At 43.7% G+C, this 26,954-nt stretch overlaps 2 protein-coding genes across 12 annotated transcripts in view; one reads left to right on the forward strand and one right to left on the reverse strand.

Moving 5' to 3' along the window:
• Positions 1 to 20,516, forward strand: part of srpra (SRP receptor subunit alpha) — a 40,740-nt gene extending 20,224 nt beyond the window's left edge. For all 3 annotated transcript variants that reach the window (XM_069894433.1, XM_069894434.1, XM_069894435.1), the window contains exons 11-14: positions 16,185 to 16,398; positions 18,274 to 18,437; positions 19,376 to 19,474; positions 20,048 to 20,516. In XM_069894433.1, coding sequence (XP_069750534.1) covers positions 16,185 to 16,398; positions 18,274 to 18,437; positions 19,376 to 19,474; positions 20,048 to 20,176 — 606 coding nt within the window. In that variant the 3' untranslated portion in view covers positions 20,177 to 20,516. The remainder of the gene's footprint in view (positions 1 to 16,184; positions 16,399 to 18,273; positions 18,438 to 19,375; positions 19,475 to 20,047) is intronic.
• Positions 1 to 26,954, reverse strand: part of fam118b (family with sequence similarity 118 member B) — an 87,661-nt gene that overhangs the window by 19,744 nt on the left and 40,963 nt on the right. For 4 of the 9 annotated variants that reach the window (XM_069894439.1, XM_069894438.1, XM_069894441.1 and 1 more), the window contains exon 8: positions 23,245 to 23,488. The exons of 2 other annotated variants lie outside the window; for them this stretch is intronic. In XM_069894439.1, the coding sequence (XP_069750540.1) occupies positions 23,310 to 23,488 (179 nt within the window). In that variant the 3' untranslated portion in view covers positions 23,245 to 23,309. 3 more of the 9 variants (XM_069894446.1, XM_069894447.1, XM_069894444.1) reach the window with 1 other exon arrangement.

A 26,954-nucleotide genomic window follows, 5' to 3' on the forward strand; every position in this document is an offset into this window, starting at 1 on the left:
TTTTTTTTAATTTCATTAAGACAGCTTCCTTTTATACAAACAAAGACTCATCCCTCCACAATGTATTTCCCTGTACGGGTGGACCCCAATGTATATGTAACTGCCCTCCACAATGTATTTCCCTGTACTGGTGGACCCCAATGTATATGTAACTGCCCTTCACAATATATTTCCCTGTATGGGTGGACCCCAATGTATAGTAACTTCCCTCCACAATGTATTTCCCTGTACGGGTGGACCCCAATGTATTTGTAACTGCTCTCACAATGTATTTCCCTGTACGGGTGGACCCCAATGTATAGTAACTGCCCTCCACAATGTATTTCCCTGTACGGGTAGACCCCAAGGTATATGTAACTGCCCTCCACAATGTATTTCCCTGTATGGGTGGACCCCAATGTATTTATAACTGCCCTCCACAATGTATTTCCCTGTACGGGTGGACCCCAACTTGCAATGTTCTGATTCAATGATATTTTGAAGATATGATGATCAGAATCAGTTTTGAATAAAGGTAAGTTGGGGGTCTACCCGTATCAATGTGCTTCCATCTGATCAGCGCACGCAGATCGCTTACCACTCCCTCTAAATGTCATCATTTTGGTTCTCTTCTTGTAGTGACATCTAGAAAACATGCTTTGATGGACCATTTTTTTTAGAAAGGTGATTTGGAATGCATGTGCAGATTGCCATTGCTGGGGAGGGAGAGAGATTGAAGAGGGAGAGAGCGACGGCAATCTGAGCATGTGTACTAAATAACTTTTTTTAAAAAAAATGGTGTTGGGTCCACCAACATAGGTTGCGAGGTGACGCCGCTGCCCCTAGTTACCGGGTGTCACCTCGGCCTCCCGTCAGGAGTGGGGACGAGGCATAACACTGCCGGTACTGTCTGTCACCATTTAACTAATATTCTGCCTTTCTCTTTACCCCCTAAAAAGCACACATCCACATTTTCTACATCTCCCATGTATTTGACCTTCATTCAACTTGCGTAAACCACAAGGTTTCTTTGTACAACTCACAGTCTCACCCTGTTTCATATTTTGGGTAAATTTAGAAATATATTCAGTTCCTTAATCAAAATCAAAAGCACTGATCTTTGTGTTAGTCCACAATATAGACTAACTTCTGCTATTTTTCTGTCTGTAAAGCAAGTGTATTATTTCAATGCCAGTTACTTTCATTATGCCTACAGCCATTTGGAAATTATCAAAGACCTTTTGAAAATTCAAGTTACATCATATCTATTGGTTTATGTTGATCACATTGCCAAAGATGTTAGTTTGTCAAACACAGTATAGGTTTCATAAATGCATATGTCAAATCCTGTAATATTTATTTGGTATGCTGTTACTAGATGTTTTATGATAGACTCTAGCATTCATTCATTCTCTCTCTCGCTCGCTCTTGCTCTCTCTCTCATATATATTGTAATTTGCCACCCTCAAATCTGCAGAAACCATTCTGTAATGTAGAGATATTTTGAGATTTTTACCAATCCCTGCACCATTTTGATGCCAATGTTTGTGTGTTCTGGGTGCCAATTATTTGGCCCTCGGAATGTATCCTTGAGGATGTAGCAGTTTTCAATCCTATTAATTTTTCCACCATACTTGAAATCCTAATCTCATCCTTTTATTGGTGCATAACATTTCTGGGAAGTTTGTCTTCGACGAAGTATTTAAATGCTCTGCTAGTTCTTTGTTCTCTGTTTATATTCCCATTTCTGACTGAGGAGAGCTATATTTATCTTCAGTAATCCTTATATTTTTAATTTGTAGAATGCTCCACAGCTTTCTTGTTTATTTTCTGTAAATTTGCTCTTGTATTTTCTTTGTGCTCTTGGTCGACTTTCGCTGAATACTCAACTTCACACATTCCTTGATCCTTTTTAGAAACTTTATGCCATGACACATTCAATCAATTTTTGTTGGTCTCTTTAGTTAGATAAATTGAATACCTACTCCTATCCCTTTCTGTGAACAGCTTCGTCCATTATGAGCTTATATTTCTAAGACGTACTGCTACATCTCAATCGATGCTCATGCCATCAGAATCAGTAATTTTTCCTAATCTCCAGCCAGTTCTGTCTGTATTTCTACTGATATTAATCCATCTCCAGCACAATTCTTGTTTGAGATTCCTATGAACAAGCCACTTAGTTTTGACATTTGTGACCTCCGTTAAACTTCTAGTGAGTCTTCAAGAAGCAGAACTAAACCAAAATGTTGAATGATAATCATTTTTAGTACGATCTGAATTTTTTTGTGTGTGATCCCAATAATGATGTATGCTCTTCAAAGCCAGAGGTGACCTGTCTTAAGTGGCTAATGTTACCCTTCCAGTGCATTATCATAAATCAGGCGTCCTGATTAAACACTCACCAGAGGGCACTGAGCAATCTCTGGTCAGCCAACTGCCCACTGTGTAGGACAAGTGTTGCCTAGGCAATGCTGCTTCCTTTAACAAACTACTCTTGATTTTAACACGTGATGCTTGAGCACAGGTATGCTCATGTTCACACTCAGCATTTTTGGACCAGAAAGGGATGTACATAAAGCTGCCAAATTTGTCATAACTAGCTTGGTCACTCATCAGCTTCATAGTGTCCTTTGCTTAATTTTACAACCTAAGTTCTGGATGCAACAACTTCACTTTCCATGAAAGAGAGCTGTTTCATGTCATGGTCACCCTCACCCGAACATCCCTGTGCAACAGTAAAGATAAGTGAAGAAGTACCAACTTGTTTGAGAGTTCTGACCTAAGATCAACTTTTTTCCCTCTCGATATTGACCTGATGGGCTTCCAGCATTTTTAAATGTTATTTCAGATTTCTAATTTTGCTTCTACTTGGAAATAAGAGTTCTAAGAGCCTAAGCAGAAATAGGCTATTCAGCCCATCGAATCTGGCCCACCATTTAATCATGAGCTGATCCATTTTCCAACTCAGTCCCACTGTCCCAGCTTTCTTCTCATAACCTTTGATACCTTGCTTAATCAAGAACCTAACAAATTTCTGCTTTCAATATACCCAATGACCTGACATCCACAACCACCTGTGGCAGAAATTCCATAGATTTTCCACCCTCTGGCTGAAGGAATTCCTCTGCATTTCTGTTCTAAGTGGACTCTCTTCAATCCTGAAGTTGTGCCTTCTTGTCCAAGACTCTTGCACTATAGGAAACAACCTTTCAAGATCTACTCTGTCCATGCCTTTTTAACATTCAAAACATTTCACTGAGATCCCCCTCCTTCTTCTAAATTCCAACGATACAGGCCAAGATCTGTCAACACTTTTTGTATGATAAGCCATTCATTCTTGGAATCATCCTTGTGAACCTCCTCTGAACCCTTCCAATGTCACCACAATCCTTTCTTAAATGACGTCCAAAGCTGCTCACGATATTCCAAGTGAGGTCTCACCAGTGCCTTGTAATTGGAGATCACGTCACTGCTCTTGTATTCTATTCCCCTTGAAATAAACGCCAGCATTGCATTTGTCTTCTTTACCACCAACTGACATGCAAGTTTACCTTCAGGTTATTCTGCACGAGGTCCTGTTGCATCTGGGTATTTTCAATCGTCTTCCCCCCCCATTTAGAAAATGGTCTACCTGTTTATTTTTATTCTACCAAAGTGGATAACCATACATTTCCCAACATTGTATTTAATTTGCCACTTCCTTGCCCATGCTCCTAATCTGACTAAGTCCTTAAGCCTCCCTGTTTCCTCAACACTACCTGCTCCTCCATCTACCTTCGTATTAACTCCAAATTTGACCACTAAGCCATTTATTCCATAATCGTAACCCTAATACACAACGTAAAAAGAAGTGGCCCCAGCACCAATCCCTGTGGAGCACCACTAGCAACTGGCAGCCAACCAGAATACAATCCTTGTATCTGACTTGGATTCCTGCCAATTATCCAATGCTCTACCCAGGCTATTATGTTTCCTGTTATACCATGGGCTCTTGTTAAGTAGCCTCATGTGCAGCACCTTGTTAAAGGCCTTTTACGACACCCACTGCATCTCCTTTATCTAACCTGCTTGTCACTTCTTCAAAACATTCCAATAGGTTTGTCAAGCAAGATTTTTCCTTAAGGAAACAATGCTGGCTTTGGTTTTGGCCCATCTTGTCATGTGCCTCCAAGTATGCTGTAATCTCATTCTTGACAATCGACTCCAACATCTTCCCAACCACTGATAGCAGGCTAACCAGTCTATAAATTTCCTTTCTGCTGCCTCTCTCCCAAGAATAATGGGGTGACATTTGTGATTTTCCTGTCCTCCAGGACCATATCAAAATCTATTGATTCCTGAAAGATCATTACGAATGCCATCACATTCTCTACTTATACATCTTTCAGGACGAGAGGGTGCGATCCATCTGGTCTGGGAGACTTATCAACCCTTAGACCATTTCACTTTCTGAGCACATTCTTCCTTGAAATAGTAGCAGCATTGACTTCCCTTCCCTAATATTCTTCGACATCTGGTACACTGCTATGTCTTCCACAGTGAAAACTGATGTAAAATTCTCATTTAGTTCCTCTGCCATCTCCTTATTTCTCCAGTGTCATTTTCTAGTAGTCCTATATCTAATCTCACTTCTCTTTTACTCTTTATAAAATTTTTTGTTTGATATTATTTACTGGCTTACTTTCATATTTCTTCTTTTCTGACATGTTTTTAGTTACCATTTGTAAGTTTTTAAAGACTTCCCTATCCTCCATCTTCCAACTAATTTTTGCTTCCTTCTATGCCCTCCCTTTTGCTTTTATGTTGCCTTTGACTTCCCTTGACAGCCACAGTTGTGGCATTTTTCCATTTGGATATTTGCTCTTTTACCCTGCACCTTCCCCTTTCTTGCAAAACCTCCAATGCTGCTCTGCCATTTTCCCCGCAAGAGCCCTCTTTCAATCTACTTCGGCCAGTTCCTCTCTCATGCCACAGTAATACCGATACCTCTGACTTTAATTTCTCCTTGTAAAACCTCCAATTGAACTCAATCATATTGCGATCTCTGCCCCCTAATAGTTGCTTTACTCTAAGCTTTCAATTCAGCTCTGGTGCATTACACAACACCCAATCCAGTACAGTCAATCCCCTTGTGGGCTCATCAACAAGCTGCTCTATAAAGCCACCTTAAAGGCTTTCTACAAATTCTCTCTCTTGAGATCAGTCCCAACCTGTTTTTCCTAATCTACTTGCATGTTAAAATCCCCCATGACTACCATAACATTGCCTTTCTCTATTTGTTGTTGTAATTTGTAGTCCACATCCTGGCTACTGTTTGGAGATCTTTTTACCCTTGCCATTTCTTAATTCAACCCACAATGATTCTATATCCTTCTGAGCCTATGTCACCTTTTCATAATGATTTAATGTTGTTCCTTACCAACAAAGCCACACCACCCCCTCTGCTGACCTACCTATCCTTTTGATACACTGTGTATCCTTGGATATTCAGCTCCCAGTGACATGCATCCTTCAGCCACAACTCCGTGATGGCCACAACCTCGTACTCGTCGGTGTGGCTGTACTACAAGGTCGTCCACTTTATTTATTGTGCTGTGTGCATAGCCCTTTATTTGTTCCTTATGACTCCGAGTCCCTGTTGCATTGCAGCTCATGCTAATGGCTGCAATTTTGCCCTGCCTGCCTGTCTTTCCACACAAGCTCCATTGCAGCTGTCCTTGCTTGTGTGCCAACAGCCTCTTTATTTTGTTTCCCACCCCCTTATGAATGTAGTTTAAACCCCCATCCTCAACAGCATTAGCAAACCTGTCTGCCAGGATATTGGTTCCCCTCAACTTTAGATGCAATCAGTCCAACTTGTACAGGTCACCCCTTCTCCAGAAAAGGTTCCAATGAGCCAAGAACTTGAAACCCTGCCCCCTGCACCATTCCTTCAGCCACACATTTGTCTGCAATATCTTCCTGTTCTGACTTCCTAGCTCGTGGCACTGGGAGTAATCCAGAAATTACTCTTGGAAGTCCTGCTCTTTCTCAGCCTCTTTCCTAACTCCCTCACCTTGCTTTACAGGACCTCTACTCCACACCTGCCTATGTCATTGGTACCAATATACCACAAACTCTGGCTGCTCACCCTCCCCTTTAAGAATATTCTTCACCCATTCAGAGACATCCTGGACCTGAGCACCCGGGAGCCACACACTATCCTGGATTCTCTTGCAGCCGCAGAATCTCCTATCTGTTCCTCTGACTACCAAATCCCCTATGACTATCGCTCTACTTGACTTCGCCCTTCCATTCTGAGGCTCAGAGCCAACCACAGTGCTATTGGCTGCTTCCTTGCCAAGAAATGTCATCTCGATCAGGAGTTTGCTCGTTGCTGAGGGGAATGGCCTGCACTGCCTGCCTGTTCCCTTTCCCTCTCCTCACTATCACCCACCTACCTTCCTCTTACCTCCTTGCTGTGATTGTGTCCCCTCACCTCCGGAATGATCCGCAGTTCATCCAACTCCAGCTCCATTTCCCTAACACATCTGTGAGGAACTGCAGTTGGATGCACTTCTCACAGATGGTTATCTATGCAAAAATCATTAGCTGAAGAGCAGTGCAGTATTAAGTTGAAGAAAGAAGGTTATTATGTGGTCAAATAGCATAGTAACCCCTGAGGATGTGAAGGATTTCAGTGAGTAACAATGAATGATTTATATATTAAAAAAAAAACATTGGTTCAGTTTATATTGATTTCTGTTGGACAAAAGATCTGGTACCTTGAATTAAAAATGTCAGCACCATTTTGCCTTCTAATTCTTAACATAAAGAAAGGGCAAGGAAGAATCACCATTTCATTTCTTGTGGTGGACTTGCCATGTGAGGAGAGAATCCGCTAGGGGCTAGGTCTGTATTCTCCATAGTTTAAGAGAATGACAGGTTATCTCACTAAATCTTACAAAAATCTTCCAAGCTTTCCTTTTAAATCAGGGAGGGTGTTTTCCCTGGTGGAGGATGCTTTCAGAATAAGTTGCCCATTCACCATCAAGATATACTTCTTCAATTTTGAATCTTGAGGAAGTTTTGTAATCTCACTTAATGAGTTCATTAAAAACAGAGATTGATCCTAAACTCCAGAAATTGAACAATATGGTGAAGTGAAGGAAATGGAACAGAGCTAGAACATCAGCCATGATCTTGATGAATGATGGTGCAGGCTGAAATGACTGGTGACCTCCTGTTGTTCTTAACTTTTATATTGTTGGCTATGGACTAAACGTCTGGTATGACTGCAAAGATACGTGTGTGTGTGATTTTTTAACTACACTGAAATATACTAGCAGCAAAGTATGGATCAGAAGGTCACTTGGATAATGACAATAAAGGTTAACCTTGCTCCTTCCTGCCTTCGTCCTACAAATAAAAGAATGAAAAAAATCAGCAAAAATATTGGAAAAGAAATGTAAGAACAGCATAAAGACAAGAAATAGTAAAAAATAAATGTGGATTCCATAGATGCTGAGCCAAGAGAAATTAAAATGGCAAACGGATGAGGTATTTTGTACACCCTACTTACTGTAAAAGGCACAATAACTCCATCTGAAGAGTTGGAGAACGACAAATTCTGCTGAAATTGAGTATTTCACATTTCTTGGTCTTTTGAATCTGGTACTTTTTATGATGATGTTGCTTCTGGAGATGTGTAAAATTTCAAGAATTAGAGCTCATTTCATATTACGTCAGTTCCTTTTCTATTAAAATACTGCATAAATCTTGTTAAATACAAATTTGATCATGGCAAAAATGCACTTAAGCAAGTTGGCACTGATATCACTGTCAAACCAATTCAATTATTTGCATGAGGAGGCTGGAGGAGGACCTAGATTGATTAAATGTGTTACTAATGATGTGGCAAATGGGTGCAATGTAGGTTCGTGTGAAATTGTTCTGGCAGAAAAAGTCGTGGCACATTATCTAAGTAGTAAGAGACACAGTAAAGATACAAGAGACTGCAGATGCTGGAATCTGGAGCCAAAACATAAACTGCTGGAAGAACTCAGCAGGTCAGGCAGCATCCGTGAGGCAGACGTTTCAGGTCAAGATCTGTGGTCTTTTGGAATTGTGCATGGTCTTGACCCAAAATGCCAGCCGACCTCCATAGATGCTGCCTGATCAGCTGAGTTCCTTCAGTGTTTTTTTTGTTTTGCAAGGGAGGAGAGGAGTCTTTATGTCCCAGTGTAGTATTAGCAGAATGGTTGCAGTACAAGTCAAGTTTTATACCACAGAAACCAACACTCGCGCCCCCCCCCCCCACAACATTCCCATGCTGACCTTTTTGCCCATCCACAGTAATCATATCAGCCTGCACTAGGTCAATATCCTATCCCTTGTCTATTTAACTGCCTGTTTAAATATTATATAGTAATTGCATCTGATTCTACCAGCTCTTGTGGTTGATAGCATGTTCCAAATATTACTCTAAAACTATTTCCTTTCCCCTTAAACCTATTTCCACATTTTTGACATTGGGGGAGGGGAACAATTGTGTCTCATCTTAATCTTACCTCTTATTTTGTGTACCACTATCAGGTTACCCCCCTCAGTCTACTTTGCTTCAGGAAAATAAACAAACCCAGCCTATTCAATCGGTGCCCATAATAAAATCTTTCAATCCAGACAATGTCCTGGTGATTTTTCTCTGTACCCTGTCCCAACGCCATCACGTGCTTCCTACATTGTAGTGATCAGAATATTCCAAGTGTTTTCTAACCAATGTTTTGTGAAGTTACAACATAAAAGTCCCATCCTCTGTATGACTTGAAAACCCCCCCTCCCCAAAGATCCTTCTGTTTATCACCACTCCTCCTATACATTTCCTAAAATGCATCGCCTTAAATTCCTTCTCCCAACAGTTGGCTCAACTCTCCTTCGGCAACCTTCCATGCTATCCGCAACACCCGCATTCTTGCTAATCACTCTTCTGTAGTGGCAGCTACACCTGCTCCTGAAAGAACACACACAACCGGACGGGTTGAGCTCAGTGAGCAGACTGGTTTATTGCAGGACCTGGCTGAGAACCGCGCTGGAGGGTGCTGACGTCACCCGGGCGTCACGTGGTTCCCCCAGGGCGGGCTTCTGAGCCCTGTGCTGGAAGGAAGGGAACCCCCCCCCCACCCCGACGGCACCATTTTGACCGGCTGCCCCCCCGCGCGGCTTACAAGTGGAGCCGGTTCGCCTGCCTAATGGTGAGCCGCCACACAGCTCCCCCAGAACCGGCGCCAATGTCCTTTTTCGCTGGGTGGCCTCGCTTCTTGGGCTGGGCTACAACCACGGGCTCGGTGGGATCGAGGTGCGCTGGCCACGGTAAACAGCTCCCTCCTGCCACCAATGTCCAGCGTGAACGTAGAGCTGGAATGCTGTACAACCCTGTACGTTCACTGCAGAGGTGCCGCGGTCGAGCCCCGCCGAATGAAAACATACTCCATGGAAAGCAGTTCGCTGGGAACGTGAGACGGGCGGGTGCCATGCCTGGGCAGCGGTGGAGGTTCGAACGAGTCCAAGCATGCCCTGAGGTGAGGAAGTAGTTTGTGCGACGATCGCTGGGGATTGTGACGTGCGTTGACGAACTCACCATGTAGTGCCAGCGGCGCACCGTAGACCAGCTCAGCAGATGACGCCTGCAGATCTTCCTTGGCAGTGGAGTGGATGCCCAGGAGCACCCAAGGCAGTTCGTCCGCTCAGTCTGGACCAGTGAGGTGGGCCATGAGTGCCGACTTAAGGTGGCGGTACAGACGTTCCATTAGTCTGCGGGTGGTAGGCCGTGGTGCGGTGTAGCTGGATCCCCAATCTGTTGGTGAGCTGTGCCCAGAGTGCAGATGTGGACTGGGCACCCCGATCGCTGGTGAGGTGACCCGGGATGCTGAACTGGGCGACCCAACCATGCAACAGTGCTCAGGAGCAGGAGTCGGTGGAGGCGACTGGCATCAGGATCACCTCGGGCCAGCGAGTGGTGCAGTTCATCATCATAAACAGGTAACGGTTGCCCCAGGAAACGGGTAAGGGCCCGACGATGTCCACGTGAATGTGGCGTCCTGATGTGCCTGTGTACCTTGATTGTCTGGCAATAGGTGCATGTTCTGGCCCAGCCCGTGATCTGCTTCCGCAGCCCATGCCATACGAACTGTTCTGCCACCATCTGGACCGTGCACCTGATCGACAGATGTGAAAGGTCGTGGATGTGATAGCAGACCTGCCTGCGCCACTGCTGGGGAACCACTGGTTGCAGCGTCCCTGCTCGGAGTCGGGAGGTCTCAGAACTACAGGCCTGTGATGGCAGTCTTGAAGGCCCTCGTTTCCTTATCAGACTTCTGGTCCCGGGTGTGCTGGTCGAGGCCGGGCGTCGGCGCGCAGGTGGCCGAGGTCGAGGCCGGGCGTCGGCGCGCAGGTGGCCGAGGTCGAGGCCGGGCGTCGGCGCGCAGGTGGCCGAGGTCGAGGCCGGGCGTCGGCGCGCAGGTGGCCGAGGTCGAGGCCGGGCGTCGGCGCGCAGGTGGCCGAGGTCGAGGCCGGGCGTCGGCGCGCAGGTGGCCGAGGTCGAGGCCGGGCGTCGGCGCGCAGGTGGCCGAGGTCGAGGCCGGGCGTCGGCGCGCAGGTGGCCGAGGTCGAGGCCGGGCGTCGGCGCGCAGGTGGCCGAGGTCGAGGCCGGGCGTCGGCGCGCAGGTGGCCGAGGTCGAGGCCGGGCGTCGGCGCGCAGGTGGCCGAGGTCGAGGCCGGGCGTCGGCGCGCAGGTGGCCGAGGTCGAGGCCGGGCGTCGGCGCGCAGGTGGCCGAGGTCGAGGCCGGGCGTCGGCGCGCAGGTGGCCGAGGTCGAGGCCGGGCGTCGGCGCGTCGATAGTAAACTCTGACACGAAGGAGAGGTGACTCTGCTGGTGGGCCGACCAGGGATCCTTTGCAATTGCAAGCACCTGGGTCAGGGGTTTGTGGTTGGTGAAGATGGTAAAAGTCCTCCCCTCCAAAAACTAGCGGAAATGCCGCACCGCCAGGTACTTGCCCAGTAACTCACGGTTGAAGGCACTATACTTGCATTCTGGCAGGCGGCTGAAGAATGCCAGCGGCTTCCAATGTCCATTCACCTGCTGCTCCAGGACGGCCCGACGGCTGTGGCAGAGGCATCGACAGAGAGTGCCATATGCAGGTTGGTGTGCGGGTGGGCGAGCATGGTGGTCTTCGTTAGGGCATCCTTGGTGGCCTCTAATGCGGTGCACGCTTCTGGGTTCCAAGCGAGCGTTTTGTGCTTGGCTGCGATGAGGGCGAATAGCGGCTGTATGATGTGCGCAGGTCCCGGGGTGAAGCAGTTATAAAAGTTTGACCATTCCCACAAACTCCTGCAGCCCCTTGAGGCTGTCCGGGCGTGGGAACTCCCTGATAGCGGCAACCTTAACAGTGTTGGGCGTGGCTTCTTTGGCCGTGATGGTATGGCCCAGGAACTGCATGGACTCTTTCCCAAACTGGCACTTCGCCAGGATGTTGGTAAGGCCTTAATCGGCCAGCTGGGAGAAAAGGGCGCGTAGGTGGGTCTTGTGTTGCGCCCAGTCCTTGCTGGCGGCGAGGATGTTGTCCAAATAAAGACGAAATCCAAGTCCCTGCCCACAGAGTCCATGAGGTGCTGGAAGGTCTGATCAGCATGCGCAGTAATTCGAACAAGCCAAAGGGGGTGATGATGATGGCTATCTTGGGTATGTCCTCAGGGTGCTCCAGGATCTGGTGATATCCGAGCACCAGGTCAACCTTGGAGAAAACCCTCATACTGCAGGTTGGCCGTAAAGTCTTGGATGTGAGAGATGGGGTAACGGTCAGGAACTGTTGCCTCGTTGAGCCATCGATATTCTCCGCAGGGCTGTCGGACCGCCAAATGATCCCCAGTTCCAACAGGTGCGAAAACTCCTCCTTCGCCACCTGGAGATTGTTAGGCGGAAGCCGCCGTGCCTTGGCGTGAGCCAGTGGGCCCTGGGTGGAGATATGGTGGAACATCCCATGGTGCGGCGAGGCAGCAGAGAACTGTGGATTGAGGAGTGTTGGGAACTCATCCAGGATTCGCTGGAACTGGTCTCTGGGAGTGCTGATAGTGGCCATCTGCGGTTCCTCCAAGCAGGAGGCGTAGAGGCAAACGGCCTGGAAGGTACTGGCGTCCACCAGGTGCTTACCTCGAATGTCCACCGGAAGCCCGTGTGTGAGCAGGAAGTCTGCACCCAGGATGGCAGTCAGGAGGGACGAGACGGTGAACGTCCACGCGAAATTTTGTTGGCCGATCTGGAAGTGGACTGTCTTCATACGTTCGGATTTCTGTGGCGTTGGCCGCACGGAGGGGAGGTCCACGAGGTCGGTTCCTGGACTCGACGGCCATGGCCGGGATGACGCTGATCTGGGCTCCAGTGTCGAGGAACTGCCGGCCGCTGATTGAGTCATGCAGGTAGAGGAGGCTGTGTCCTTAGCTAGCCATTAACACCGGCCGGCCTGGTTGTTGCCCTGGAACGAGCAGGGCTGACGAAGCTTCCGAGCCTTGGCTCCCCAGCGCTGGTGGTAGAAGCAGAGGCCTGGAGCAGATGCTGTGGTCCTGTTTATGCTCTTGGGGGCCCCTGCAGGGGCCGGATGCTCTACCGCAGCGCTAGGGGCGGGCTTGGCGTGGTCATGCCCATGCCTTGTGATCTGCTGGACCGCTGAGCCCTCCAGGAATCGTGCGAGGCATAGCTCTTGGGCCTTCTGGGCGACCTTCCTCGGGTCGGTGAAGTTCTCCTGGACCAGCAGCGGCCGGATGTCCCCGGGCATATGGTCGAGGAAGATGCACTAGAAGAGTGGGCAGTTGGTGTGCTCACCTATGAGCGTGAGCATCTCGTCCATCAGTTCCATCAGGGACCTGTCCCCCAGGGCGTCGAGGTGCAGCACCCGAGTGGCACGCTGGTGTCTGGATAGTCCAAGGGATCCAGTAAGCACACGCTTGATGGTCTCGTATTTGTCTTCAGCGGGTGGGTGCTGAAAGAGGTGCAGCACGCGTCTGGCGGTGGCTTAGTCCAGGGCAGCGACCACATGGTAGAATTTGGTCGTTTTGGACGAAATCTGGCGGAGGTGAAACTGAGCCTCCGCGTGGCCGAACCAGATCTCTGGCTCGTGAACCCAGAATTCAGGCAGTTTCACGGCTATAGCGCTGATCCCAGGCTCGCTCATGATGGGTTCAAAGACGTTTGAACCAGTCGGGGTGACCAATTGTAACAGCAGCTACACTGCTCCTGCAATAACACACAACCAGACAGGTTGAACTCAGTGAGCAGACTAGTTTATTGCAGGCTGCTGGGCTGCACTTGTACTCCCAGCCCGTACCTGGCTGAGAACTGCGCTGATGTCACGTGGTTCCCCGTGCTGGGAGGAAGGGGAAAACCCCCGACGGCGCCATTTTGGCGGGCTGCCCCACCGCGTGGCTTGCAAGCGGGGCCGGTTCGCCTGCCTATTGGTGAGCCGCCACACTTCCTATATTCACTCCAAGTCATTAATCACAAACCAGAGTCTGAGCACTAATCCACACTGCACACCACTTCTCACAGATGTCCAATCAGAACAGTATCTTTCGACCACTGTCCTTCACCTCATGTCACCAAACCAATTTGGGATCCAATTAGTCTGCTTGTTGTGGATTCTATGTTCCTTCTGGACCAGCTTGCATACAGGACCTTGTCAGATAACTTAGTCCATAGATGATGTCTACCAATTTGCCTTCAATGTCCTGTTACTTTCTCAAAAAAAGAAATTGATAATTTATTGAGACAAGATTCCCCCTGTGTTGACTATCCATGATCCACTTGCAGCTTTCCAACTGTACATAAATCCTATCGCTTAGAGCTTTTTCCATTTATTTCTCTACTATTAATGTGAGGCCTAATATTATCTGGCTTATTCCTGCTACCCTTAAATAAAGGATTTGTGTTAGCTATTGTATGGCACCTCACCAAAGATGCAAAAATCTCCATTGGACCCCAGCTATCTCCTCCCTTGCTTTCCATAGAAACTCAAGATAGATATTATCTGGTTCTGTGAATTTATCAACCCCAATGAAACTCGTAACATAATTACTCCTTTGGTCCCTGAGGGGGCCCACTCTTTCCTTGCTACCCTCTAGCTCCTGATACAGTAATACAATGTGTTGAAATTCTCCTTAATCTTCCATTGCCAAGGATATTTCATAGCTTCTTGTTGCCCTCTGAGGTTTCTTATTCTCTATTACTCACAGTATTTCTCAAGAAACTCCCTGAATCTCTATTGCTTCAACCTGCCTGATGTTTCATTGTTTCCTCATCAAATCTTAAATCCTTGTTATCAAAGGTTCCCTAATCTTGCCATCTTTTCCTTTCATCCTTATTCTGGACCTGATCATGAACTTGAACTCTTACAAATTCTTGTTTAAAAGACTCACTTTCTGTTTTCACCTGCAAATATCGGCTCCCATTCTACTTTTGCCTGGTCCCCTCTTTATGCTGTTAAAAGTAGCCGCCTACAAAATCAAGACCTTAACTGGAGAACCAATCTTATCTGTTACCTAAGCTACTTTGAAACTCTAGAGTTATGGTTACTGTTCCTTGCCCAGTTTCATTTTGTAAGGTAAAGTTTAGTTCTGTATGTCTCTGTTGGGATTCTAGTACATTATTTTAAAAAGTTTTATTGGATGCACTTGACAAATTCTGCCCCTTTAAGCCCCTTGAACTAAAGGAAGTTCACTCAATATTGGAGAAAGTTTAAAATTCCACACTATTATAACTTGGGCAGCACTGTTGGCATAGCGATCACAAGATAGAGGCCATTTGGCCCATCGAGTCTGCTCCACAAATTGAGCTAAATTGTTCTTGCATTTAGTTCCAATTTACTCTCTTTTTCCCCCCATAACCCTTGATGACTAATTAGATTCCTGGCAATCTCCCCCTTAAACTCCCCCTATGATTGGGCCTCCACAGCTGTATGTGCCGACAAATTCCACAAATCCACAACCCTTTACTGCGCCAGCAATCTGGACGAGGGTTCCAATCCAGCACTGTCTGTAAGGAGTTTGTGCGTTACCTCCAGGTCTCCATGGGTTTTCCCCAGGATTGGGCAGCACGGACTTGGGGGTTGAAATGGTTTGTTACCGTGCTGCATGTTTAAAAAGGAATTTTTAAAAAATGATCTGTTCTTGCACCTTTGTGATTTGCTTGTATATTTGTTGTTCAATTCCCTCGCCTATTGGGAATCAGCAAAGTGATCACCTCCCCCTTATTCCCAAGTTCTGCCCATATGGCCTCTTTGGGCAATCCTATCAGGATATCCTCTCTACTTTTATGTTCTCCTTAATTAATCTGCCTGTCCTGCCCATTACTCAACCACATTTTCACAATTGCTGTAGGATTCACAATTCCAAGTCGTGATCCATGCTCTAAGCTGACTTCACTTGATTGTAACAAGGAAAGCTGAATACCTAACTGAGGAGGCCACCACCAGAGCACAGTATACATATTAGTTTTCCTTGTTAAGAAACGATTCTGAATTGGTGGAGGAAACTAATACTTGAAATGAGAAGAACACAAATGCTGGAATCTTGAGCAAACAATGAGAAGCTGGAATAAGGGTCTCAACTGAAAACGCTGACTGATCATTTCTCTGCGTGATGCTGCCTGACTGCTGAGGCCCTTCCACTTCTCATTGTTTGCATGAAAGGTTGGACAGCCCAGGTGTGGAATTTCTGAATAGCTTTAAGGCAAGGGAATGGAGGTCATCAAAGGTTGGTGGAAGTACAGAGCTGAGATCAGCATCTGAGGAGCCACAATTTATAGAATGCTGGAGCAGGTCCTGGGGACTGAGTGATGTTTTCCTGATCCTGATTCTAATATTCATACTTAAAATTGTTTTGGGGATGTTAATACTTTAAACCAGTATTCTGGTACTAAATTTCTGACCATCAAGATCATGCTCACAGATCACATTTACTCATGAAAGAGCATTGTGCATCACTTTATTCTTACTCCTAATTCTAGCCTGCTTTCTATCACAAAGTTCTTTTATATCGCCAGCCGTTTTTAAAGCAAAAGCATTTTTTGAAACCTGTAAAAGTAACAATGCTCTGTTGGTAATCTCCAGCAAAAGAAATGGGTCAGCATCTGAATGGGAAGGTGTTACCATTTGTGCCATGTTCCTTGCTTCCTGCAGATCAGCTTCTGGCTGATGGAGAATGGATTTCGGGTTCTTATTGCTGCTTGTGACACTTTCCGAGCTGGAGCTGTAGAGCAGCTCAGAACTCACGCTCGCCGCCTGAATGCCCTACACCCACCAGAGGAGCACAATGGTCAAAGCATGGTCCAGCTCTTTGAGAGAGGATACGGGAAGGATGCTGCAGGCATCGCAATGGAGGCCATTGCATTTGGTAATTTATTGAAAAAATGTTACTTTAGGCCAGTTTTCTATTTTCCTCTCCTTCTAAAGATTCTTGCACTTTACCAAGCCTTAGCTTTGCATTAGTTGTTTTGCTGCAGTTCCCTCTTTGGCTCTCTGCAGAAGTACTACTGCACTATCTGAGTTGCTATTCTTTAGGTGAGAATTTGCAATGTTCGCATGTCATTGTCTTGTCCTCTTGACCATGCCAGCTTTCCTCTTTTACCTAGAGGTATCAAGAACAAATTGCCTAGTCATTTTTTTATTTCGTAAGTTCCTGTTACATGCAAACTTGCATCACAATTGCAGAAATAGTATTACTGCACTTGAATGTACTTTATTATCTGAGGCACCTTGAGATCCTGGTCAAAAGGGGTCATTTAACTTGTTTGTAGCCTTGCAGCCAAAAAAGAGAGCGGTTGAGACTTGCTTGCTGTTTGCCCACAGCACATTGTGTTTTAGTTATTTCTGTGATGAATTCCAGGTTCCAAATCTCAAAACCCCTCTGCTATCTATGATATTGACCTCTCTGCTTAGATCATTTTTTCCCCCTGGTTACCCTGCCTAGGTCTCTAATATTATTCACATCAATTGAATAACCTCAGCATCCCTCAGCAAAGAAAACAATCCCAGCCTGGTCAATTGCTACGATTATCAAAAATTCTCCAACCCTGGACCAACATCACTATGAATTTTCATTGTACCCTTTCCAATGCTATTCCACTTTCTGATGCAGGGCTTTGAGCCAGAACATCACCTATCCCTTTGCCTCCACAGATGCTACCTGACCTGCTGAGTTCCACCAGCAACTAGTTTTTTTTTGTCTTCAGATTCTAGCATCTGCAGTCTGTTTGTCTCTTTCATTTTCTAAAGTGTAGATAATGTTTGTATAGATTTTGCATGACCTCTATTATTAGAACTCTGACACTTTGGAACCATGTGATATCTGAGATCTTCCTTCTCAAATGCCTCTAACATAAAGAAAATTGTCTCTACCTTCTGTTTTTTTCTACCACTGGCATCTCCTCAGGTATACACTGCTTTACGAAACTAGAGCGTTCCTATGAAACCTTTCGTAAGACAAAATGGTGTAGAGCAAAGGCCCATTGAGTACTATTGAAGGTTATTTTCATAAAAGTGAAAATCCATTCAAATCCTTTCATAAAAGTGAATTTTTGTAAAGCGAGGTATACCTGTATGCATAACTGGGATGTTTATGGAGTTCCGCAAATTTGAGATAACAAAATGGAGCAAAATTTCAGTACTCTTGTAAGCTATTTTTGTAGTTTCCATTCGTGCAGTTAATCAAATGGTCAAGATAGTTATTTTCTAGATCATAGTTGAGTATCTGAAAAATACTTGGAGGAAAAATTAATTTTAGAAATAGGGATTCAGTTATTCATCCCATTGTGAACTTCACTAAACAGAGCTGTAGTTACTAGATATGTAACATGAGCATTACCAAGTTGCAGAATAGACTTTCAAACCTACATCTTGAGGTACCAGTTCCAGTACTGCAGATCCATGTTGATTCTAGAGCAATATTATGTTAATCAGACCCAGTGGTCAAGGCATCCAAATTCCAGCAGAGACGACCAACTAAAATTTACTAAACTAAAGCTCAAAATTGAGTGTGTCAGTTGAAGCAATGATTGACTTTTTATCTGGTCCTATTGAAAACTGATTCTCAAATGCAGAATAATAGGATTGATCCCACAATTAAAAAAAATTAATTTTCAAATTTGAGCAAGGGTTAGATTTCTCCTGTTTCAGTTGAGCTTTTTATCAGCAATTTGGTTTGATCACCCATGTAATTCAGTTTCCTCACAAGTGGCAGTTTAATGCTTAAAGTCTCTTTCTTCCACAGCTCGAAGTCAGAGCTTTGATGTGGTTCTGGTAGATACTGCAGGCCGCATGCAGGACAACACTCCCTTAATGACTGCTCTTGCCAAACTCATTACCATTAATATGCCAGATCTGGTACTATTTGTTGGTGAAGCATTGGTGGGGAATGAGGCAGTGGATCAATTGGTGAGTATTGGTTGGTTCTCTTTGCACAAAGCACCCTGTGTTGTTGAATAGCCCTGAAGGCCTCAGTTCACGGAGTACGAGTCAGTTATAATGTACTTATCTTGAATTCCCTCGCCAACAACTCTGTTGGAGTACCTTCACTGGGTCTGCAGTAGTTCAAGAAGGCAGCTCACTGCCTTTTTAAGGTCAGTTAGGGCTGGGCAATGGATAATCTAATGCCTCGATCTTGTAAATGAAAAGAGCCATAGACATAGAGCCATTTCATGTTGTGTCTTATGGCTCAAAATATTCTCTTCAGGTTCAGAATTTTCAACTATCCTGCCTTTGTTGAAGTCTGGAGTTGTATACCTCTTGATAAAATTACTTATTTTAAGAGACAAATATATATATTTTGGAAGATATGGAGTCCTTATTTACAACATATGGATGTTAATATTTAAATGAAGTTCTGACATCCCCTTCTCCTAAAGGTCTCAGTATATTATAAAAGACTTTAAAGTAATAGGTGCCCCTGTTGAGAGTCTCTTGTCCCGTTCTTACTCTTCTTCTTTCGTCGTGGGGGGGGGGGGGGGGGGGGAGTTGTCTTTTTCTTTTATATACCACATGTATTTGTATGTTTTGAATTATCTTTAATTATGTGTGGTTTTAAACTAATAAATATATTTTTTAAAACTGTCCTGCATTTGTTTTTTCTTTAAAAAGCACTTTACTGCCATCTTGCAATAATAGGGAAACGTAACTTTGATGAAGAGCTCAAGCCTGAAACGTCAGTTATGTATTTTTACCTTTGAGATACAAAGGACATTGTTTTTACTTCAACCACGGTGTCTGCAGACTTTTGTGCTTTACTCCAGAATTATTTGGTTGTACTTGTTGATAGTGTAACTACTGACACTCTCTTTTCTCTTCCCCCCCCACCACCCCCTGCTCCCCGTCAGGTAAAATTCAACCAGGCTCTGGCTGACCATTCAGTGGCTGAAAAGCCAGGTTTGATTGATGGCATTGTGCTGACCAAATTTGATACAATTGATGATAAGGTAATTTTAATGGGGCTTATGTTCATTTCATCTAATAACAAGTCATCAACCTGAAACATTAACTTGTTCTCTTGCTGCTTGCAGCTGAGTGTTTCTGGCATTTTTTTTCTTTCACTTTATCTTCTGCCTAACTTTAGTTCAGAACAAAACACTTTCAGTGGCCAGAATTCCATTCATAGATTTGGATAAATGTCAACAGAAATTCTTCAACCAGTAATTTTAAATTATGTGAAACTATCTCAACTGAACGTTCTGTAGACCTGCACTTTCAACACTGAACAAGTGCCAGGAAACCATTGTGTTTCTTTGCTGTTCCAGCCAAATGGAAAATTCCCCATTTTGTTCCTCAATACATTTTCCTATAGACAGAGGCCATGTATTTTAAGAGACCAGCTATGTTCTGAATACATTTTGTGTAATAAATAAGTGTGTGTATATAAAAAGTGATTTGCAACTTTGGGTTGGAGTGCATCTAATTGAGGACTGTGTACAAGTCTGGGTGATATGAATATTTGTAGCTCTATGTTACCAAATGTATTTTAATTGTTCTTCAAAATATATTTGCTCATTCAGGTTGGTGCTGCCATTTCTATGACCTACATCACTGGCCAACCAATCGTCTTTGTTGGAACAGGACAGACCTACAATGACCTGCGCAGCCTCAATGCCAAGGCTGTTGTCAGTGCTCTGATGAAGGCTTAACTATCTGCTTTACAACATGTAATGCAGCCCAGTGCCACTCTATTCTCCAACTTCACCCCATCACTGAATTTCTGAGTATAGAGGATTGCAGAATAGGTGAAGTGGCATTATCTGTTGACATTGCAACTTCTACAGCATTGTTCAGTCTGCTGCATTGCCTTCCCAGTGATTTTCTTATAAGAAGGACGGAAGATATCATCACCATCTTTCAAGGAAGGAGATCCATGGCTATTCCTTTCAAAAAGAAATCTTCAATTCTTAGTGCAATAAACTTAATATTGGCTGCCTATGAATTACAGAGAAATTGTAAAGAGAATTTATTAAAGCTGCTATAATTGTTGGCTGTGGTCATTTCATGTTAAGTTTCAAGATGTGAATGGAATGTCTAGTCCTGCTCTGATTTACAATTGTTCACTCAGTTTTTATTCAGCATTATGTTGAAAAGGTGCTGGAAAACAAGATACTTGAAATTATTTCCTAATTACCTGCTGTTCATCTATTTTGGTTGGATTGATATCAGTGAACATTGTGTGGTAGAGCAGAGAGAAAATAGAACCTTAAAAGTTGGATAACAGATAGACAGGGTGGTTAAAGAGGCTTTTAGCATATTGATCTTGTATTAGGAATAGAAGCTAGGAGGTTATCGTGCCAGATGTTTAAGGTTCCATTTGAGGAATTGTGCTGCAGGGATGATGTCAAACTGGAGTGGGTGCAGAGATTTGCTTGGGCTTTATTCCTTGGAATGGAGGATGATGATGGGTGATCTGAGGTATACCAATGCACGAGAGGAATAGATCACATGAATGCAGTGTTTTGCCAGAGAAGGGGGTATTGAAGCCATAGATTTAAGGGGGTGAAACATGAAAGTCTCCAGGTGCTGTGATTGTTGTAAAAATATAATTGTTTTTAGCAACTGCATGCACTACCCGACTAACTGGGCACCCTCCAAACAGATGGCATTCATAGACTTCTCTGGCTTCTGTTAGCTCCCTCTCTCCTCCAGCTCTGCATTTAGTCACCCACCCTTTCAATCAATTTTGGCCTGTGCTCCTCCCCCAGTCTTGCCTGCTTTTTGCTCATACCTTGACAAAGGGCTCAGGCCTGAAATATTTATCTTTTCCTCCCTTGAGGAGGAAAATGAGACCTGCTGAGTTCATCCAGCATTTTTGGAAAAGGAACCAGAGGGGTAACTTTAAGGTGGTGGGTGTAAGGAACAGGTGGCAGGTAAAATTGCAACATTGAACGAAAACATGAACAGAACTATAGAAAGGATGCATTGAGAATTATAAACCAAATGCAGGCAGGTGGGACACTGGTCAGTGGGGCAAGTTTCCATGCTTCATGACCAAATCAAATATGATAGCATGACTGAGTTATTTAGGAATGGATAAAATTGTACTCCAGTCAATTTTACCTTTTATCCTTGAGAAACCATTTAAGAAAAATTCCATCAGCATTGTGAAATGCAACCTTTCACTTAACACCCAAGATGTTCTTGGATTTCAAACTACAGTATGTTTCCCTGTACCTAAAACATGAGATTGGACATTTTCAGGTACTGTTGAAACTCAAACAGCACAGCTGCTTCCCGTCTGTCACCAGTCTCCCCCCCCCCCCCCCCCCTCTCCTCAATGACTCCGAGACATTTTTCTGATCTCTTCCAGCTGGGAGACTGGAAAGTAAATAATTTCTCCCCATGTACTGACTTCACTCAAGAGTCCAGCCTGCATCTCTGAGCTGCCGTTCAGTGTTTGTCTTCCCAGCTAGTTCTGAGCTCTGTAATTACCAAACTGGCACCAAAAGAGTCCTACGTGGGCAAGTCCAGTGATAATTTTTTTTTCCAACTTGTGATACGTCACTGCCGCAAAATGCTTCGTTTTGGTATTCAGAACTTCAGATAAAGGGGAAAATGTATTACAGGCTAAAATTGATTCCATAACATGTTAAGCAAGGTTGGTATCCACTGCCTCACCCAGTGAACTGGACTTCCTTGATTGCTATTTTGCACCAGTTTGTTATTTTTGCTATGGACATGGTTGATTAAAACTAGAGCTTGAACTTGCAGGATTTTCCATTAGCCATTTAATAAACCAACTAGGTACCTCAAAGTTTAATAGTAAACAAGCTGATTACCACATGTCTCCTTAAATCACAAAATTGTAAAAATACATAATCTTAATGCCCTTAACAATTCTTTCCCCCCCCACAATTGGTTAAAGATGGCTTTGACCTTTGATTGCTCATTGTTTCTGAAGCAGACCTGACAGATCAACAATGAGCTCTTCTCCAGACTGGCAACAGTTGGTGCAATCAGTATTTAAGAATGGTAGAGTAAGCTTAGTGACCCTTGTAGTTATTACATTTCCTTTCGGAAATTTCCTTTGAGGAAAAAAAACTGCAAAATACCAACTACATTGTGCAGAGTAAATTATACTGATAAAGGGTTCTAAAAGACAAAACAAGAACACCTTCCAAATTCCTGCAAGTCACCGACAGCAGAGTGATAATGAACACGAAGGAGAAGAGAATGGACCTGAAATGCAAAGTGTAGAGGAAGGAGCAAGTTATGCCCATTATTCTGATGACTTCTTGATCAAAACAAAAATGAAGATTAGTCAGAAACCATTTCCTTGATTCATTATAGTACTAGTTTCTTGCCAAGATAAACTTCAAAAAAGGCTGAAATATTGTGATATCAAATAATTTTTAATAAAATATTCTGTACAGAAGTCAGTTTAACAGTACAAAATTGCTACATCAAAACAAACTAGAATTGCAAGAGTTGTCATCCAGTGAAACTTGTTGCTGTCCATACAATCTAGCTCATGGAGTGAAGCAAATTCAAATTGAAGTTTGACGTGGTGATTTCGGAGTGTTTCAATACAATTCCAGGGTGGAATATTGTCCACTGTCTGCCATGTCAGTTATAGTAACAGGTGTCCACTGGCCTCCTGAGTGGCCGTCAGTTTCTGTGCATCCCTGCTGGGTCGGGCTTCAATCTTAAAAGCAAGTAAGTGTTCATCTCCCTAGTTTTACTTCCCCATCTGTTTCCATTCTCTGATCTGAAGAACAAGAGAAATGCAGTCAAACAAATACTTCCAACAGAGTAAAATCATTGCATTTAACGAGGATGCTACAGGCTGGTTCTTGGTAACAGCATGTTGCAATGGTCCTTAATTCCCATCCATACAAGATTGTTGCCCATCTTGTCTGCACATGATGCATCCTCTGGACTCCATTCCACAATTTTATAACTTGAAGTCATTTGTCTTCCCCATCTATTGGAACTGGCCAATTCTGCAAGACATCCATCTGTAATATTGGCAGATATTTAGCATAACAATCCGGTTGACCATTCCCTACAGCTTTGCATCTTGCAGCTGTAACATTGCTTTCCTTCTGCCCTCATTAACCCATCAAACTTATTACTTAGGATTGATGAGAGCATAGTGGTGGACATTACAGACATGAACTTTAGCAGGATCTTTAACACCGTTAGTCTGGAAGGTTACATCACATGGGATCCAGTGATCTGGATCAGACATAGCACAAGTTGGTGGTGGAGGGTTGCTTTTTCTGATTAGAGCCCAATAGTGTGCTGCCAGGATCAGAAGAGGCAGCAACATAATTAACAAATGTGCAGATCCCATCAAAAAAGGTGTAGTTAACAGTAAATAAGGACACATTTGGAGCAAGATCAGGATTAGTTGGGAAGATGAGCAAGAAATGGCAGATGGAATTCAACTCCAAGTGAGCTATTGCACTTTGACAGGCTAAACCAGACAGGACTTGCATAGTGAATGGTATCCTAGAATGTTGTACCTAGGGGTACAGGTACATAGTTCATTGAAAATGGAAACACAGGCAGTGAACTTCTTCACTGGTCAGGTATTGAGTACAGGAGCAGGGACATCACAATGAAACTAGAAGACCTACCCAGCTAATCTGTAAAGAGTCACAATATTACATGGACTGGATAGGCTTGAATTACAAGACCAAGCAGTGGACCTTATGAAAGTTTATAAAACTAATGGTGTATTTCTCGGAGGATGATAGAAATTAAAAAGTGGGCATGGGTTTAAAAAAAGATGTGAAAAGGGATCTGATGGGCACCTCCCTCCCTCCACCCACACACACACACACACACACACAGAATGAGCTGTCAGAGGAAGTAGTTGGGACAGGGACAATTGAAACATTTAATCAACTTTTAAGAGTGATGAAGGGCCTATTTCCATGAAGAACTTGCTCTTATGACAGATTTCAATATGTGGATGGACTTGAATTAATCTCTAGAATAGAGAGAGCTAAGATGAGGTTTGCTAAATGTTAAAAGTAATGGTTTTCAATGACCAAGAAGCTCATTACCAAAGGACAAACTTTTTTTTTTTTTTTTTTTTTTTTTTTTTTTTTTTTTTTAATTTTTTTTTATTTTTCACACCATAAATCACATTAGCCATGATATACACTATTTCTTTTCACACATATACAGTGACTTTTTCTCCCCCCCCCCCCCCCTTTCCTCCCAAACCACCCCCCCACCCCCCCCCTCTCATCCATTTTAGGTATACAATCTAGGTTGCATTAAGCCAGTCAGACAATGTTGTCATTCAACAAAATTACACCAGAAATTCTACTGAGTCCATTCTTTTCTTTCCTTCTCCTTCCATCAACTTAGGTAATGTTTGTCCCCGGTAGGTTTTCGCTATTGTATTTAATGTAAGGCTCCTATACTTGTTCGAATATTTCAATGTTATTTCTTAACCAATATGTTATTTTTTCTAATGGAATACATTTATTCATTTAAATTTGGTAGTTTCTTCCTTTTAATTTGGTTATGTATTCCATTAATATTTAAAGACATATAGTTCAGCGTAGCCCTTTTATATTTTGTTTATCTTCTCTTTCCGTTTTTCCATCATTACCTTTCCTCCTTTTCCATTTCTGTTTTCTTATTTTCAACTCTTTATAAGACAACATTCCTACAACATCTAACATTTTCCTTATTCTCCTATTTCTATCTTATTTATCCCCAATCTCCCCTTCACCTCCTGAGTTGTCCTTTATCCCTTGTCGGACAACCACATCTCCCCTCTCCATTTGGATTTGCGAATCCACTCGCAAGCGTCAACTGATTTTGCAGTGACCGCTATTTCCCCCCACCCCGCCTCCCCCAGAAAAGATTTCACTTTTCATATGTCACAAAGGTCCCTCTTTTAATTCCCTCCTTATTCTCTCTATTCCATTACCTTCCCTTATTAATTCTTGTCTATACTATCCATATTTTCCTCTAAGTACAGATACATTCATGTATGCTCATTGTCTCTATTCACTCTTATACCTCTTTACCTGCATACATATCAATCGTGATCATTTTTACTCTCATTACCCGTCTTCATCCCTCAGTCTATTTTTGTCTTTACCCACATACATATCAGTCGTGATCATTTTAACTCTCATTACCCGTCTTCCTCCCTCAGTCTGTTTTTGTAATTGTTCTGCAAATTTTCGTGCTTCTTCTGGATCCGCGAATAGTCTGTTTTGTTGTCCTGGAATAAATATTTTCAATACCGCTGGATGCTTTAGTATAAATTTATACCCTTTCTTCCATAAAATCGCCTTTGCTGTATTGAACTCTTTTCTCTTCTTTAGGAGTTCAAAACTTATATCTGGATAAATGAAGATTTTTTTGCCCTTTATACTCCAGTGGTTTGTTGCCCTCTCTTACTTTTTCCATTGTCTTCTCCAGTACCTTTTCTCTTGTAGTATATCTTAGGAATTTTACTACAATAGATCTTGGTTTTTGTTGTGGTTGTGGTTTAGAGGCCAATACTCTATGTGCCCTTTCTATTTCCATTTCATGCTGTAGTTCTGGACATCCTAGGGTCTTAGGTATCCACTCTTTTATAAACTCCCTCATATTCTTGCCTTCTTCATCTTCCTTAAGGCCCACTATCTTTATGTTATTTCTTCTGTTATGGTTTTCCATTGTATCTATTTTTTGAGCTAGTAGTTCTTGTGTCTCTTTAGTTTTTTTATTAGATTTCTCCAATTTCTTTTTTAAGTCTTCTACCTCCATTTCTGCTGCTACTGCCCGCTCTTCCATCTTGTCCATTTTTTTTCCCATTTCTGTTAAGGTCATCTCCATTTTAATTATTTTCTCCTCTGTGTTGTTTATTCTTTTTCTTAAATCCTTAAATTCCTGTGTTTGCCATTCTTTAAATGATTCCATGTATCCTCTAATAAGAGCAAGTATATCCTTTACCTTGCCTCTCTTTTCTTCTTCTATTTCACCATACTCTTCCTCTTCTTCTTCCTCTGGGTTGACCATCTGTTGTTTCTTTGGTGCCCTTTCCTCCTCTTCTATCTTGTTTCTATTGTCTTCTGTGGTCTCTTCTTGCTGCAGGTGTTCTGCAGCTGTCGTTGCCGGCTGTGGAGATCGACTCCCCAGCTGGTCCCCCCTCCCGTCGGTGTGTTTTTTTTCATTCGCATCGGGCATGCGCGAAACTTCGCGCATGCGCGGTTGCGCACTTTTGTTCGGCTCTGCGAGCCATTTTTGTAGTCCATTATTTACCGACCTGAGGGAACGGGTTTCTCTCTCCGCAGCGGGCCTCTTCGGACAGGTAAGGCCTTCACCTTTTCCCTCCTTTGTCTTCTCTTCCTCTCTTCTTACCGTTGCTTTCGACTTTTCTTTTTTTGTCGCCATCTTCTTTCCACCTTTATACTCACTTTTCTGTAACTTTTATTTCTGTGCCTTTGTGTTTTCTCTTGTTTTTCC

The sequence above is a fragment of the Narcine bancroftii genome, chromosome 8 (genome assembly GCF_036971445.1).
Source record: "Narcine bancroftii isolate sNarBan1 chromosome 8, sNarBan1.hap1, whole genome shotgun sequence".
In the NCBI taxonomy this organism is placed as follows: Eukaryota; Metazoa; Chordata; class Chondrichthyes; order Torpediniformes; family Narcinidae; genus Narcine; species Narcine bancroftii.